Source organism: Rhinoderma darwinii, chromosome 3 (assembly GCF_050947455.1).
Source record: "Rhinoderma darwinii isolate aRhiDar2 chromosome 3, aRhiDar2.hap1, whole genome shotgun sequence".
NCBI classification, from domain to species: Eukaryota; Metazoa; Chordata; class Amphibia; order Anura; family Rhinodermatidae; genus Rhinoderma; species Rhinoderma darwinii.
In genome coordinates this window covers 209,539,859-209,556,715 of record NC_134689.1, presented here as the reverse complement: position 1 = coordinate 209,556,715, position 16,857 = coordinate 209,539,859, and the positions used below count along the sequence as shown (strand labels likewise).

Genomic DNA, 16,857 nt, shown 5'->3' with positions numbered 1-16,857 from the left:
AATCTGGTGACAGAGCCTCTTTAATGTGCTTAAGATGTGCCGAAGAACGCGGGATCGAGGCGTGTGCCAGGGTTGTCGTCGTCTTTGTCGGGGGGTTCAGAATGTAGGGGGTGCTGCTTCATCCAATGCATTCTTGAGTGTTATTGTAATGTTTGGCAGCCAGATTGGAACAAGAGAGGGAAGAGATAGGGGACACTGTGGACTGTAGTCTGTCTATGAGTTGCTGAGTGTTAATGGCATGTAGATTTCTGTATGTCTGATACGTAGGGATGACCTGGGAATGCAGAGAATATTTGATAGTAAAGGAGAGAAGATTGTGGTCAGAAAGAGGGAGAGGAGAGTTAATAAAGTCAGAAACTGAGCAATGGTTGGTCTATGGAGCCACCCAACAATAGGGACGTATTGTGTTCAGTCCATCTGCAGTCCAGTATTTGTAGTAGAGCTATATAGCAATTGTAATATGACTAATTCATAGCTGAACATTTTCTCCGAAATGTCTCATCGGACCACAGATGGAACAATTTTTGTTAAACATGATAAACAGTCTGATATTTTTATGTGATGACTTTAAACGAACAGAAGCGACTACTCGTATAGATACAAAGGATTGTTCATCATGTACTGGAAACCCTATAACCAACAAGTCCAGTATGCTGCATAGTAAGTTGTCCTCAGGTACATGATACGATTAGAACTAAAAAGCTGTGTATATATATATATATATATATATATATATATATATAGAGAACATGTCCAAGACATATACAATTTCAGATGATTGTATTCTGTCACATTGGTGCCATAGAGGATATCATTGTTGTATCCAGTGGATGACGGGTCTTTATAGGAGATAGATAGATAGGATAGATATGACAGATAGGCCAATCAAGAGGTATAACAGAATATATTAACGAGAAACCATTCCCCAAACCTCAGGCTCTTGGAGGAATTGGTTTACCGTGGGTAGTGCACAGATGTCATTGTCATGCTTGCAGTGGGAGGCTGGTGTGACCTCCACATCTGTGCGGACATTGTCATCATACGTGCAGCTCGCACATCCTGACCGTGCACTGTAGTGGAGAACAGATGTGACAGCGAAACTCGTACAATAGATCGCAGCGCGCCCGGAGATGTGATACCCAGTGATGCAGGAAGCCGTCATAACTCACATCTATTATATTATGTTATCACACTGAGCGGCAGCCCCCTCTCCACAGCCTTCCTGATTACCTGCTGTCCCGGAGCCGCCTCCTCCTCCTCCCGCCACGGGCACCGGACGGAGCACTTTGAATTTTACCGGAACATGAGCATGAGCGCGCGCGCGCTCCCTGGTACCCTGGGCACGAGCTAGTCCACCAGAGCTACATGCACTCTCCAGAGCCGCCCCTGGCAACGAACAGCGCGTCACAAAATATATTATCCTATCAGGCAGCCGGCAGGTCACATGTTAGCTTGCTGTGATGTTATTGGTGGCACAGGGCTTATTCCGAAACAAATATGGCGACAGCATGAGGAAACCAATTAAGGAGCTCGCCTATCGTCCATCTTTGATTTGGGAGAAGCCGAAGCTTGTAAAGGAAGCAGGAGGCAGCTTATACTATGTGGCCTGCCTGTAAGGTTTTGAGGCCTTTATAGTGATAAGTTTTTAATTACCTGTCCACGAGTTTTTGGTACCTTCCATTGTTAGTAAGCTAGACCGTTTCCATGACTAAAGATGTCTGCCCACTGCGCTACGCATCCGCAGTGATGTATGTGGGCAACTGAATGAAGCATGGTGATTGGACGAGCGTCGTTTGATGTTAGCCAATGAGCGACTGGTGTGATAACCGGAAGCGATTCTGGTGCTGGGGCCGCTGGTAACGGAGAATACCGTCGCGACTCCCTTGTATCGTCTGGATATTGGGGTGTATACGATGTGCCCCCCTTGTGTGTCACAATGATCGCCGCACCGCGCTCTGCTCCCTGGTGAGGATGGCTCCTTGCTCATGTTCTCTATTACATGTCATTCAGTTTAGTCACACATTATATACACGGGGGCTTGCTGGGAGTTATTCGAATATAGCACAGCAGTCGGTGCAGGGGTCTAGCTATAGGGGGTGCAGAGGTAGCAGTCGCTCTCGGGCCCTTGAGCCTGAGGGGGCCCAAAGCGAGTCCGCCACATAGAAGACATCGGTGTTATAAATGATTTATGGTAGGTGGGCCCTGATTTTGCATTTGGGCCGAGGAGCTTCAAGTTATGTCTCTGAGTCTGAGATTATTACTATTATACTGACTGCTGTTTTAGGAAATTATGTCACTCTTGGCATTAGGTGCTACTGATGGCAGCCATTGCCGTAGGGCGCTATTGTCATTGGGTGCTGCTGATGTCAGCTGTTGGCATTGGCCCCTTTCTATGGCAGCCTTGTGCTTATACACCGCACTCTGGACAGGCAGAGATGCAGTATAAAGCATAGGGGATGGACTAAGCAAACAGAATGAGTCTTCGGTGAGACTGGAGGTAGGTTTTAGACTCCCTTTAGACAATACAGCTAAGGTGGAGTCACTAATTCTAGCTGTACCCACGGCCCGGACTGACAATCTGTTTCTAGAAGGGCTGGTCTCTTGTACAAAAATAAATGAATAGACATCAAGTAGTATTGCTTCAAAGCAGCACATGTATAAAAGCAAATAGTGTAAAGAGTAACTGCACTTTCATCAAACTTTTGATATTCCATAGAGACATATCAGAAGTTTGGTAATTAACAACCAAGTTGTCTCACAGGAAAAGTAGTTTGGTTAGGTATCACCTACACGGTGATGTATACTACCTCCAAAAATCTCACTATAAACTAGCGAAAACTCCACAATAACATTGAAAACCATGAGGAAAAAGGAGTCAGAAACTATAAGTACACAGAGAAATATAATTTTATTGTTACATCCGAAATACAAAATATAAAAATGCAAATGCACAACGAGATATTTAAAACTGAAAGTAGATGGGTGGATCGGGTATAACAAACCCTCCACACGGGTATGCCGTAAGTGCTCAACCTTAGAAGCTATGCTAACATATCTAGGTATGTAAGGGAAAAAAAAGCACACAACGCCGCTAAATACAGACAGTGCTGATTCATTATAGCGGTGCCTGTGCCGTCTCGCCCCCAGATACTACGTACATGTCAACAATGGACAAAGTAACATCAGCATAATAATGACAGAAGAGTAAGGCGGGATTCACACGACAGGGTTTCCCGGCCGGGTGCCGGCCGTTCATAAATCGGCCGGCACCCGGCTGCATTAGGAATAATAGACCCCTAATGGGGCTATTCACACGACCGATTTTTTGACGGCCGGGAAAACCGGCCGTCAAAAAATAGGACATGCTCTATTTTCGGCCGGGTGCCCGGCTCCCATAGAAGTCTATGGGGCCGGGTAATACCCGGCCATCACCGGAATGTGTCCCGAGTGATGGCAGGGTCTACCGTCGCTCGCGCACTCTCTCTCCTCCTCCTCCTCCTCACAGTGCAGAGTGCATGTGAGGAGGAGGAGGGGGGTCTTTTATTGCTCGCTGTAGGAGTCGGAATCCCCAATCCCCGGCCGGGGATTGGGGATTCCGCTACAGGAGAAGTGCGTGACTACACTGTCCAGATATGGACACAGCGAAGTCACTCACTTCTGCAGCGGAATCCCCGACTCTATGGCCGGGGATGCCGCTACAGGAGAAGTGTGTGACTACACTGTCCATATATGGACACAGTGACGTCACTCACTTCTGAAGCGGAATTCCCGACCTGTGGCAGGGAATTCCTCTTCAGGAGAAGTCAGTGACTACACTGGCCATATATGGACATTGAAGTCAGTGACTTCTCCTGGAAGGGGGGGGGGGATGGGTGCAACCTACAGGGGGCTGTGTGGGATCACCTACAGGGGACTTGGTGGCATCACCTACAGGGGGCTGGGTGGCATCACCTACAGGGGGCAGGGTGGAATCAACTACAGGGGGCAGGGTGGCATCACCTACAGGGGGCAGGGTGGGTGGCATCACCTACAGGGGCAGGGTGGCATCACCTACAGGGGGCAGGGTGGCATCACCTACAGGGGGCAGGGTGGCATTGCCTACAGGGGGCTGGGTGGCATTACCTACAGGGGACAGGGTGGTATTCCTACAGGGGACAGGGTGGTATTCCTACAGGGGGCTGGGTGGCATCGCCTACAGGGGGCAGGGTGGCATCACCTACAGGGGGCTGGGTGGCATCACCTACAGGGGGCTGGGTGGCATTACCTACAGGGGGCTGGGTGGCATCACCTACAGGGGGCTGTGTGGCATCACCTACAGGGGGCTGTGTGGCATCACCTACAGGGGGCTGGGTGGCATTACCTGCAGGGGGCTGGGTGGCATCACCAACAGGGGGCTGGGTGGCATTACCTACCAGGGGGGCTGTGGCATTATCTACAAAGGGCTGTGTGTGGCAACAAATTTAAATGAAATTCATCCGATTTTAAAACGGACAGGGAAAAAAACGGATGCAAATCGGGTCCAAATCGGCCGGTAAAAACGGCAACTCGGCCCGGAACGGAATCGGAACGGATGCAAATTGGATGCAAACTGGCCGGGAAAATCGGCCAAAAACGGCCGATTTTCCCGGCCGACACTCGGACCCTGTCGTGTGAATGAGGCCTTATGTCTAGCTACTCTGTTACGTGGTCCTACAGATAAGGCATGGGAAAAAGGGTTGGCCCAGTATAGCCTGAGGTACAAGAGAAACGGAGTCCGCTTAACAGAACCAAGAAGATGACACAACTAAAGTTGAAGACTTACCCTTGGAGGTGTTTAGAAGTCAAGTGACCCACCGAGTGTTGAAGCACCCCGACACGCGTTTCGCAAATATCGCTTCCTCAGGGGGTGTAAGTTGTTATGTGTCCCGTCCGTATATATCGCTATTGTATCTATTAGTGAATGTGATCAGCTGTGTCCATTTCCTAGGTCCACGGCGCATGTGCGGAAGTGCTCGAGGTCACGAGACCTCCATCCCCCGTCGTCATGCGAGCATCGCGCCTGCGCGTCTCCACTTATCAATTTATTATTGATTATCTATTTATCATTAACTTTTCACACTTTTATGTGTTTATATTTTGTCACTATATTATATAATTTGGTCACTATTTTTAAGATCTGTATTATTATATTTTTTTTGATTTACACATGTATTTAACCTACTATAAATTAATATTAGTAATTATTATGTATTTATTTACTTTATGTAATTATTTATTCCTTTATTCACTATTTAATACGGACCACTTTTTATATGATTGATATAATATTGTACTTCTTCATAGGGATGTGTCATTTGCCGTCCCTTCATATATACACTATGTTTGTATTTTCTCACTGTTTCATTATTTTGAATCAATTAATTTCAGTTGAATGTAGTACTAAAACAAAATTTTCTCACAATTTGTGGTTCTGGACATAGTGCATGGGAAAATAGACTGGTAGAATGATGATAGACATGGACACTAGTACTTACATCGTTCTTTTCCATGGGGTTGCGCATGTTACGTGGATGCCGGGTGTCCGTCTCTGTTTCCCTTCGTCTCGCTGCTGGCTCTGCGCCTGCGCTGTCTCCCTGGAGACGCGTCTTTGGAGACGCGCAGGCGCGATGCTCGCATGATGACGGGGGATGGAGGTCTCGTGACCTCGAGCACTTCCGCACATGCGCCGTGGACCTAGGAAATGGACACAGCTGATCACATTCACTAATAGATACAATAGCGATATATACGGACGGGACACATAACAACTTACACCCCCTGAGGAAGCGATATTTGCGAAACGCGTGTCGGGGTGCTTCAACACTCGGTGGGTCACTTGACTTCTAAACACCTCCAAGGGTAAGTCTTCAACTTTAGTTGTGTCCTCTTCTTGGTTCTGTTAAGCGGACTCCGTTTCTCTTGTACCTCAGGCTATACTGGGCCAACCCTTTTTCCCATGCCTTATCTGTAGGACCACGTAACAGAGTAGCTAGACATAACTCTTCTGTCATTATTATGCTGATGTTACTTTGTCCATTGTTGACATGTACGTAGTATCTGGGGGCGAGACGGCACAGGCACCGCTATAATGAATCAGCACTGTCTGTATTTAGCGGCGTTGTGTGCTTTTCTTTCCCTTACATACCTAGATATGTTAGCATAGCTTCTAAGGTCGAGCACTTACGGCATACCCGTGTGGAGGGTTTGTTATACCCGATCCACCCATCTACTTTCAGTTTTAAATATCTCGTTGTGCATTTGTGTTTTTATATTTTGTATTTTGGATGTAATAATAAAATTATATATCTCTGTGTACTTATAGTTTCTGACTCCTTTTTCCTCATGGTTTTCAATATCAGAAGTTTGGGTCTGGAGGCTGAGACCCCCCATTGTTGCTGGAATAAAGGTTCAGAAGCAGCCAGCTGAACGCCCTACACCTTTGACTGTGATCAGCGCTCCCTTTTAGGCTGACAAAGAACATCTATGTGAGCGCCAATCACGACCGAAGCTGCAGGAAGCTCAGCTGGGCACTTCTGCGCCTTCATTCCGGCGATCATGATGGTCTCATCATCCAGACCCCACTGAACCAAACTTCTGATCTATCTCTTTGAGATATTAAAAGTTTGATGAAACTTTAAATCTAGTTATTAATTGCAGAGGTCCTGTCACACATGGCTAATGATATAGGGGTGGACTCCTGTGCAGGAACACTACATGCGATTTTTCATTTCCGACTTCTAATTTCATAGTACATATGATATGCCGATCCCTGAGCTTAGCTGGCAAACTACAGGGGGGCATGAAACCAGAACCCTGTTTCCCTCGTTTGGTTTGTACAGGATAATGGATATTGGAAAAGTGAGGTACTTGCCTGTTACAGTGGGTTCCGCCAGCTGCTGTGCTAAGTCGTGCCCGCGCTATCATGTTCAGGAACACCTGCAACACCACACGTCCCATATTCCGGACTTGAAATCCAATTTACTGTTTCAGTTTGGGCACTGTCTGGGGATTTGTTTCATAAACCCTACCCCACAGGCCATAACCCTTTGTTCTCCGTACATTCTTCTGTGACGTATGGCAAGTCACCCTGTTCTGTTAAAAGAAACAGTACTCACTCTCGTGATCAGTTAAAGGGGCTTTCCCATAATCTATATTTATTACCTACCCACGGGATAGGTGATAAATATCTGATCGTTGGGTGTCCGACCACTGGAACGCCTACCGATCCCGAGAACAGGCTTACCTTGTCCCTGCAAGCCCCATATGAATGGAGCAGTACTGCACATGCTTGGCTGCCAAGCACTATCTTCAGCAGCCTCATAGAAATGAATAGAGCGGTGGCTGAGCATGCGCAGTACCACTCCATTCCCATGGGGCTCCCAGTAATGCCATGTCAAGACTGTTCTCGTGATCCGTGGAGGCCCGAGCAGCTCGGACACCCATCCGATTAGATATTTATCACCTATACTGTGGATAGGTGATAAATATTGATTATGTTAAAACTCCGTTAAAGAGGCTCTGTCACCAGATTTTGCAACCCCTATCTGCTATTGCAGCAGATCGGTGCTGCAATGTAGATTACAGTAACGTTTTTATTTTTAAAAAACGAGCATTTTTGGCCAAGTTATGACCATTTTTGTATTTATGCAAATGAGGCTTGCAATAGTCCAACTGGGCGTGTTGAAAAGTAAAAGTACAACTGGGCGTGTATTATGTGCGTACATTGGGGCGTTTTTACTTCTTTTACTAGCTGGGCGTTCTGACGAGAAGTATCATCCACTTCTCTTCAGAACGCCCAGCTTCTGGCAGTGCAGACACACAGCGTGTTCTCGAGAGATCACGCTGTGACGTCACTCACTTCCTGCCCCAGGTCCTGCATCGTGTCAGACGAGCGAGGACACCGGCACCAGAGGCTACAGTTGATTCTGCAGCAGCATCAGCGTTTGCAGGTAAGTAGCTACATCGACTTACCTGCAAACGCCGATGCTCCTGCAGAATCATCTGTAGCCTCTGGTGCTGATGTGTCCTCGCTTGTCTGACACGATGCAGGACCTGGGGAAGTGACGTCACAGCGTGATCTGCCAGAAGCTGGGCGTTCTCAAGAGAAGTGGATGATACTTGTCGTCAGAAAGCCCAGCTAGTAAAAGTAGTAAAAACGCCCCGATGTACGCACCTAATACACGCCCACTTGTACTTTTACTTTTCAACACGCCCAGTTGTACTTTTGCAAGCCTCATTTGCATAAATACAAAAATGGTCATAACTTGGCCAAAAATGCTCGTTTTTTAAAAATAAAAACGTTACTGTAATCTACATTGCAGCGCCGATCTGCTGCAATAGCAGATAGGGGTTGCAAAATTTGGTGACAGAGCCGCTTTAACTTTTAACAATTCATCCCCCTTGGTTAACTCTTGCACAACTGACACTTGGTATGGCTTCAGCTGAAGTGATTTCAGTACATTGGTTCTAAGGTGTGCTTGCTGGGATCATTTTTGCGTCAAATTCTTCAGGCTTCTCATAAACCTCTCCTAGATGCATGAATAAATGACGGGTGTCTGAACACGTGGTTGTTCATTTATTTTTTTGGCATCAACCACAGATCCTTTGTTATGCCACTTCCACGCCAATCCATGCATTTTGTGTTTTGCTGGATTGGGAAGGTCCGGAAATTGACCAGCAAAACAGTCCTGTGTTTAGCTTGTGCATACATAGGCCTCCACTATCGCAATTCCTTGTTCAATGAAATGTGGTACGTTGCACACACTCACGCACAACATCACTGCCTCCGCAAACAATAGCGCTCGATCAGCAGGGAAGAATACGATGGGCCTCATTTTTTTTTCCCAATGTGCTCTAGTAAAATAAAAGCTGAGCTCTGATTGGTTGCTACGGGCAGCAAAGACTGTTTTACTGTCAGACAGTTTTGGCGAATGAGTCTCGATAAGCAATATCCTGTACAAACCACAAAAAGGAAACGGTTTTGTTTTTTATGGCCCACCCTGTACTTGTGATGTCACAGCAGCTTTGGTGACTAGAATCCACCTATAATCTCACATCTTACCTGACAGAGTTGTGATGTTGCAGCAGGTTATGTGTTTGAAACCCACTTACCTCACACTGACTAAAACCCACACGTGATGTCACAGTATTTGTCTGACTGAAACTCACTTGTAATATCACATTAGCTTAGATCACACTAACATTAATCTACTTGTGAGATCACAATCACTTACCTGACTGAAACCCACTTGTGATGTCCTAATAACTTACCTGACTGTAACCCACCTGTGATGTCGCAGTAGATTACCCTGCAGCCAACATTTCTAATTTTTTGTCTCTGAGCTAGTGTGTGGAGCGTAACGGCTATTATGTTTTCTATACACTGCACACGTGAAAGAGGAGAATCCTTCTCTCCTATTCCTATCACATATATAGCAGTAATGAGCAGTGTAGCTGAGAATCCAGCACTGGGGTGAGACATTAACATTAGAAGCTACAGCACGTTTGTGTGCCTCTAAGGGTCCTTTCACACCGATAAATTTTGGCCATAAAAACTAGCTCTGTTCAACGAGATTAATCGGAGCTCCTTTCACAAGAAGCGATGATCAATAATGTATGGGGACAAGCTCGTTACTATGATCGCTCATCCCCATGCATTTCCATCATGTGTCTCTGTTTACACAGGGAGATATGCTGTCGACAACGATATTGCCAAAACGATCAGCTGATGAATGAGCGTTTGCTCGTTTGTCGACTGAACGTTGCCCTGTTTACACAGGGCAATGACCGGGAACAAGCATTCATTTAAACACTCGTTTGCCCAATCATTGGCAGCGTGTCTGTGTCTCTCTCCCTGCTCCCCCTCCCCCCCTTGGACTTCTATTGGCAGGCAGTGGACAGACACACCCCCCCCCCCCCCCCGACTTTCTGCAGTCCATCAATTCTGCTCTGTAACTACAGATGGCTGGCTCTTGCTTGGCAACAGGGGATGGACAGCACATTACAGAAAAGGAGACACCTAGTGGCAGAAACTTCACACAGAATTTGCATGGATAAAATGACAATATTTTAATAGTAAAGAAATGACAAAGATTATCTGTATCAGGTGCACTATTAGATTAGCATACTTGTTTGAAAATTTAGTGTCCATTTTTAGACCTTTTTGTGATGACACAGTAGCTTACCTGACTGAAACCCACGTGTGATGCCACAGTAGCTTACCTGACTGAAACCCACGTGTGATGTCACAGTAGCTTACCTGACTGAAACCCACGTGTGATGCCACAGTAGCTTACCTGACTGAAGCCCACGTGGGATGTCATAGTAGCTTACCTGACTGAAACCCACGTGTGATTTTACCGTAGCTTACCTAGCTTAAAATTACTTGTACGATCACATCAGCTTGCATCACACTCACTAAAACCTACTTATGATGTCACATTAGCTTACTTGACTGAAATCTAGTTGTGAAGTCACAGGTGCACACCCAGAGGAAGACTCCAACAGGACCCATGTACAAGAAATGTATATGGGCTCCATGAAATCTAACTGCTGACTTGATGGCAGTGGCGTGCTAGCCATAGACCACCTCATAAAGTCTCTCTCCGCCGTACCAATCCACCAGTAATTGTGAGAAGCAGGAGGAAAGGAGTGTAGCCACTTACATGTCATTTAATGGACAGTAGGAACCACTATTTTTTTTTAGATAGCAGTGGGCCCTTGCCTGCAGGGCCTGCAGCTGCACAAGTTACATGTATGGTATATCTGCCCCTTTAATGACCGGTAGTTACCGCGCACTTTGGAGCTACAGTTATACAGTGAATGAAATAAGTATTTGATCCCTTGCTGATTTTGTAAGTTTGCCCACTATCAAAGTCATGAACAGTCTAGAATTTTTAGGCTAGGTTAATTTTACCAGTGAGAGATAGATTATATATAAAAAAGAAAAAAAAAAATCACATAGTCAAAATTATATTTATTTATTTGCATTGTGCACAGAGAAATAAGTATTTGATCCCTTTGGCAAACAAGACTTAATACTTGGTGGCAAAACCCTTGTTGGCAAGCACAGCAGTCAGACGTTTTTTTGTAGTTGATGATGAGGTTTGCACACATGTTAGATGGAATTTTGGCCCACTCGTCTTTGCAGATCATCTGTAAATCATTAAGATTTCGAGGCTGTCGCTTGGCAACGCGGATCTTCAGCTCCCTCCATAAGTTTTCGATGGGATTAAGGTCTGGAGACTGGCTAGGCCACTCCATGACCTTAATGTGCTTCTTTTTGAGCCACTCCTTTGTTGCCTTGGCTGTATGTTTCGGGTCATTGTCGTGCTGGAAGACCCAGCCACGAGCCATTTTTAATGTCCTGGTGGAGAGAAGGAGGTTGTCACTCAGGATTTGACGGTACATGGCTCCATCCATTCTCCCATTGATGCGGTGAAGTAGTCCTGTGCCCTTAGCAGAGAAACACCCCCAAAACATAATGTTTCCACCTCCATGCTTGACAGTGGGGACGGTGTTCTTTGGGTCATAGGCAGCATTTCTCTTCCTCCAAACACGGCGAGTTGAATTAATGCCAAAGAGCTCAATTTTAGTCTCATCTGACCACAACACCTTCTCCCAATCACTCTCAGAATCATCCAGATGTTCATTTGTAAACTTCAGACGGGCCTGTACATGTGCCTTCTTGAGCAGGGGGACCTTGCGGGCACTTTAATCAATTACGGCGTAATGTGTTACCAATGGTTTTCTTGGTGACTGTGGTCCCAGCTGCCTTGAGATCATTAACAAGTTCCCCCCGTGTAGTTTTCGGCTGAGCTCTCACCTTCCTCAGGATCAAGGATACCCAACAAGGTGAGATTTTGCATGGAGCCCCAGATCGATGTCGATTGACAGTCATTTTGTATGTCTTCCATTTTCTTACTATTGCACCAACAGTTGTCTCCTTCTCACCCAGCGTCTTACTTATGGTTTTGTAGCCCATTCCAGCCTTGTGTAGGTCTATGATCTTGTCCCTGACATCCTTAGAAAGCTCTTTGGTCTTGCCCATGTTGTAGAGGTTAGAGTCAGACTGATTAATTGAGTCTGTGGACAGGAGTCTTTTATACAGGTGACCATGTAAGACAGCTGTCTTTAATGCAGGCACCAAGTTGATTTGGAGCGTGTAACTGGTCTGGAGGAGGCTGAACTCTTAATGGTTGGTAGGGGATCAAATACTTATTTCTCTGTGCACAATGCAAATAAATATATATAATTTTGACTATGTGATTTTCTTTTTTTTTCTTTATATAATCTATCTCTCACTGGTAAAATTAAGCTAGCCTAAAAATTCTAGACTGTTTATGACTTTGACAGTGGGCAAACTTACAAAATCAGCAAGGGATCAAATACTTATTTCCTTCACTGTATATCACTGAAATCACAATATGTGGATTCCTTAAAGAAATAAGTAGTATCAGAGTGGGAACTCTTCATAAAACATAACCTTTATTCAGATTAAAATACTCTAGGTAATTCTTTTGAATACAAATACCCCTGACACAACCAGGGTTGAATCAAATAAGCAATCCACAATAATCACCTGGAGTATCCAGAAAATTATATCTAGATGGCATGGTACCATACACACCTATGGACAAACTCCAGGGATACACGCGGTTCACCAACCTAGTTGGTTCATCAGGGGACAATATTGGCAAATTTGTGTGTAATTGGAGACCTATAAAAGTATTAGGGTTGCACGATGTATTGAAACTATGATACTGTTTCGATATTGTGCACCCTCAAACGGTTCAATACCGTTAATTCATGTATTTTGATACTAAGCTGTGGGGCCGCACAGTTACGTATAGTAACACTCATATGAATGTTGTTAGAGCAAGTCTGCGGTTGTGGGATACATGTGTGATACAGCCATTGCCCCGCTCCTGAGTCCTGCCTGACAAGTGTACACTGTGTGTGCAGTCAGCATGATGTGATGCGACCAGCTCTGCACTAATGATTGCCGGCATTGAAGACAGAACATGGCGGGTGCACTAGAAAACACCCCCATGTTCTGTCTTCAGTGCCTGCTCATTAGTGCAGCGCCTGACGCATCACCTCATGCTGACCGCGCACACTTAATGTCAGGAAAGGGGCAATGGCTGTATTACACAGCTGCAGCCCCGCTCTAACGGCGGAGATCAGAGAAACCTCTCATCTCCACCACTATTCCCCTAAATGCTGCGATCAAAACTGACTGCAGCATTAAAGGGGTAAATGAGAAGGGGGGATGCCTTTTGGATCGCGTCACAGGGAATCCCTGTGAAGCGATCGAGGGACATACCATATATGGGCAGACAGTCCAGAGTCCATTGAAGGACCCCAGGTCTGTCTGACCATATTTCCTGTTGTTAGGGCATACTTAGTACACAGGCAGTTGTTAGGACATACCTATCAGTACACAGGCTAATGTACTGGCATATAGATATGTGCCAGCACTTTAATTTTTAAAAATAAAAAAGTAAAAAAAAAACAAAGTAATGTTAAACAAAAAAAATATACACATTTTTACAATAAACATTAAAATAAGTCTCAGTACATAAAATATACACATATTTGGTATTGTGGCGACCGTAATAACAAATTTATAGCGTCATTTATTAGGTTTACGCTGTTATAAAATAAAAACTGTTTTCTTTAATATGAGGTATTCTGAATTTTGAACCTCCATGTGCCTCACATTAATAGTAATTAACCCAATCATGTACCTCACACATTAACCCAATGTTGTCCATTATGACTGAAGAACATGATGGGGTTAATTATTATTAATGTGAGGCACATGGAGGTTCAAAATTCATCACACCACGTGCCTCACATGAGAAAATGGTATAACTTTTTTTTTAAATTATTATTGTTGGCAAAGTATAATTTTGGTATCGAGTATCGCAATACTACATGAAGTATCGGTATCAAAGTCCAAATTCTGGTATCGTGACAACCGTAAAAGGTATATACACATACATGATAAATATTTGCTTGTATCGGCACATTTGTGTCAGATAACAACTCATGGCTTCATTGGAGCAGAGATGACAATTGGCTGAAAAAAGAACAGGTGGATGAAGATAATGCATTTTACATGGTCTGTCATGACTTCCTGAGGAGCCGTGGTGGCAGGAAGTCATCACAGACCATGTGGAATGCCAAGCCTCCATCTACAGCTTCTACCGGCATGCCTTGTAAAGTGGATCATCTTCATCCACATGTTCCTTCCTCAACCAATTGTCATCTTTACTCCCAGGAGTCGTGAGTTGTAATCGGGCACAAATGTGCCATTACAAGCAAATGTTTATCACTTTTATAGGTCTCCAATTACACACAAATTGTCCAATATTGTCCCCTGATGAACCAACTAGGTTGGGGAAATGCGTTGGGATGGTTATGAAGTGTCAGTGTTGTGGTCATTTTATGCAATATTTGGTGCTTAGAAATGACACTAATTTTGTAGGTGTGTATGGTACCATGCCATCTAGATATAGTTTTCTGGATTCTCCAGGTGATTATTGTGGATTGCTTATTTGATTCAACCCTGGTTGTGTCAGGGGTATTTGCATTCAAAAGAATTAGCCAGAATATTTTAATCTGAATAAGGAATAAAGGTTATGTTTTAGGAAGAGTTCCCACTCTGTGATACTAGTTTTAATTTAAGCAACTTCTGCCATGTCATCGAGAAGATGTCATCTGTGGAGCCCAGGCTTTGGGAACCCAATAGGCTAAAACATAAGAAAGTTTGTTCCCCTTTGTGCTAGTGTTCAATGCTAAACTATTAGGCCCTGTTCACACAGAGTTTTTTGGCGCTGTTTTGGCATGGAAACCACGTCAGAAACCGTGTCGGAAACGGTGTCAAAAACGTCTCCCATTGATTTCGATAACAGGCGGAGCCGTTTTTTTGCCGCGAGTGGGAAAAAAACGTTGGCGGGAAAGAGGCATCATGCCCTTTCTTCAGGCATTTTTGTCTCTGACCTCCCATTGACATCAATTGGAGGCAGAGAAAGCGGTTTTCACTGCATTTTTTGCCCGCGGTGCTGAATGGCCGTGGCCGAAAAACTCTGCAAAGAGTGCGCAGGCAGGATAAAATCTTTCCACCTGCAAAAAAAACAACTGTATGAACAGGGCCTAAGGGCCTCATTTATCAAAGCTGTCTTAACAGAAATACTAGCCTGTTTCCTTTAGCAACCAATCACAGTTCGGTTTTCTTAAACTTCAGGTAAAATGAAAGCTGCACTGTGATTGATTGCTATGAGAAACAAGACCAGTTTTTTTTTTTTATGCAGGACAATTTTGATAAATCTGACCCTAAGGTCCAATGCACATCCGTAATTACGGACCCATTCATTTCTATGGGCTGTGGACACCTTTTTTGTGCAAGGTACCATGGGCCTGTACTTAGTCCATGAGCATGAGACCTAATAGATATGTGTATGGTATGATGGGTGGGTATTCCTCAGTTGTCTGATCTGTTTATTAGATTTAGATGTGCTACCTCATGATAGTACCCCCCCCCCCCCATTTATATTCACTGAGTCTCTTCTTGCTTCATCGTGTAGGAATACAACACTTCATCTTGGCTCTGAAACCCCTTAATATCCGTATAAATGAGAATGTCCCTGGCGCAGAGAGTGCTGCTGACATGGCTCTTCAGTTTACTTTTCTTGATCATGTTGGTGCTGAAGCTGGATGAGAAAGCCCCATGGAACTGGTTCATCATCTTCATACCCATCTGGATATTTGACACTATATTAATCGTTATGTTAATTGTAAAAATGGCAGGACGGTGTAAATCTGGATATGACCCCAGGAATGGAGCTCAAAATATGAAGAAAAAGTCTTGGTATCTTACGGCTATGTTCTTGAAATTGGCATTTTGTCTTGCCCTATGTGCCTTGCTGGAACAGTTCACCAGTATGTTGTTGTGTCTCGTATTTATTCCATTGTGGATCTTGCTCATTGGAGGACTGATTGAACTTGGATACAATGTGTTTTACGTGAGACGTGATTAGCTGCGGCTACCCGGATGTGTAACTCCACCAGGACAACATCGGACTTCATCCGATTTAACTAGCTAATATTCCTGTAGAGCTCCAAGACTCTAAAATGTCTATCGCCATTTTCCTAAACTGTACAGCATGTAAATAAATGACACATAATAATACAATGCAAACGTTTGTTTTTTTTTTAAGCTTTTAACTGTTGAAGAACTATTCTTGTAACAATCATTAAAGAAGCACTTCGGGGGAATTTTTTTTTCCTTTCTTCTCTTTCTGTATAAAGTAGGTTAGGTAAAAGGCAGTGAAAGTATTTCTCTTAATGGTGGCTTTATTTTAAAGTTGTTCGATCTGTTCCGGCCCGGTGTTGGGTCACATGACTCTGAATTCTACAGCCTCTGTTGTGTGGGCAGGTCGTCAGTCGCTCAATGCAAGCCTATGAGATTCCGGCTACATTCAGACGACTACAGCTAACCTTGGACGTGAAAAACTGCAGTTTTTCACGTCCCAGGTGCACCCGTGCGGGGCGCGTTGTCACTGATCCTCCATAGACTAGAGTCTATGGAGGGGTGCGTGACGCAGTAAAATAGGACGTCCTATTTTTTTCTCTGACCCATTGCACGCTCCGTTGAAACAACGGTCGTGTGAGTGGCCCTATTGAAGTACATGAGTCCATGTGACGGACGTTGTTTTACGCGGACTACATATACGCTCGTCTGAACGATCCCTCACTTTGAAGTATGCAGGCAGTCATGTGGCCAAATCACTTGACCGCCGTCATCTTGAAAGCTATGGATGGAATAATTGTGCC

The 16,857-nt window shown here is 44.7% G+C and overlaps 2 protein-coding genes across 7 annotated transcripts in view; one reads left to right on the top strand and one right to left on the bottom strand.

The window, feature by feature from the left end:
- PHTF2 (putative homeodomain transcription factor 2) overlaps positions 1-1,745 on the bottom strand; it is a 102,069-nt gene extending 100,324 nt beyond the window's left edge. The window contains exon 1 of one of the 3 annotated variants that reach the window (XM_075857342.1): positions 1,654-1,745. The gene's annotated coding sequence lies outside the window, so the exon portion shown is untranslated. Of the gene's footprint in view, positions 1-1,230; positions 1,408-1,653 lie in introns of those variants that run through there. The other 2 variants (XM_075857343.1, XM_075857341.1) reach the window with 2 other exon arrangements.
- On the top strand, positions 1,514-16,216 carry TMEM60 (transmembrane protein 60). Of its 4 annotated transcripts, none has more exons than XM_075857347.1 (2): positions 1,514-1,612; positions 15,609-16,216. In XM_075857347.1, exon 2 carries the CDS (start codon positions 15,657-15,659, stop codon positions 16,059-16,061), a length of 405 nt encoding a protein of 134 aa, XP_075713462.1. In that variant the 5' UTR covers positions 1,514-1,612; positions 15,609-15,656; the 3' UTR covers positions 16,062-16,216. The 4 variants fall into 4 exon arrangements, with proteins under 4 accessions (XP_075713462.1, XP_075713459.1, XP_075713461.1 ...); XM_075857344.1 differs by lacking the exon at positions 1,514-1,612 and adding an exon at positions 1,810-1,965; XM_075857346.1 differs by lacking the exon at positions 1,514-1,612 and adding an exon at positions 10,508-10,647.
- Positions 16,217-16,857: the final 641 nt, after the last annotated feature.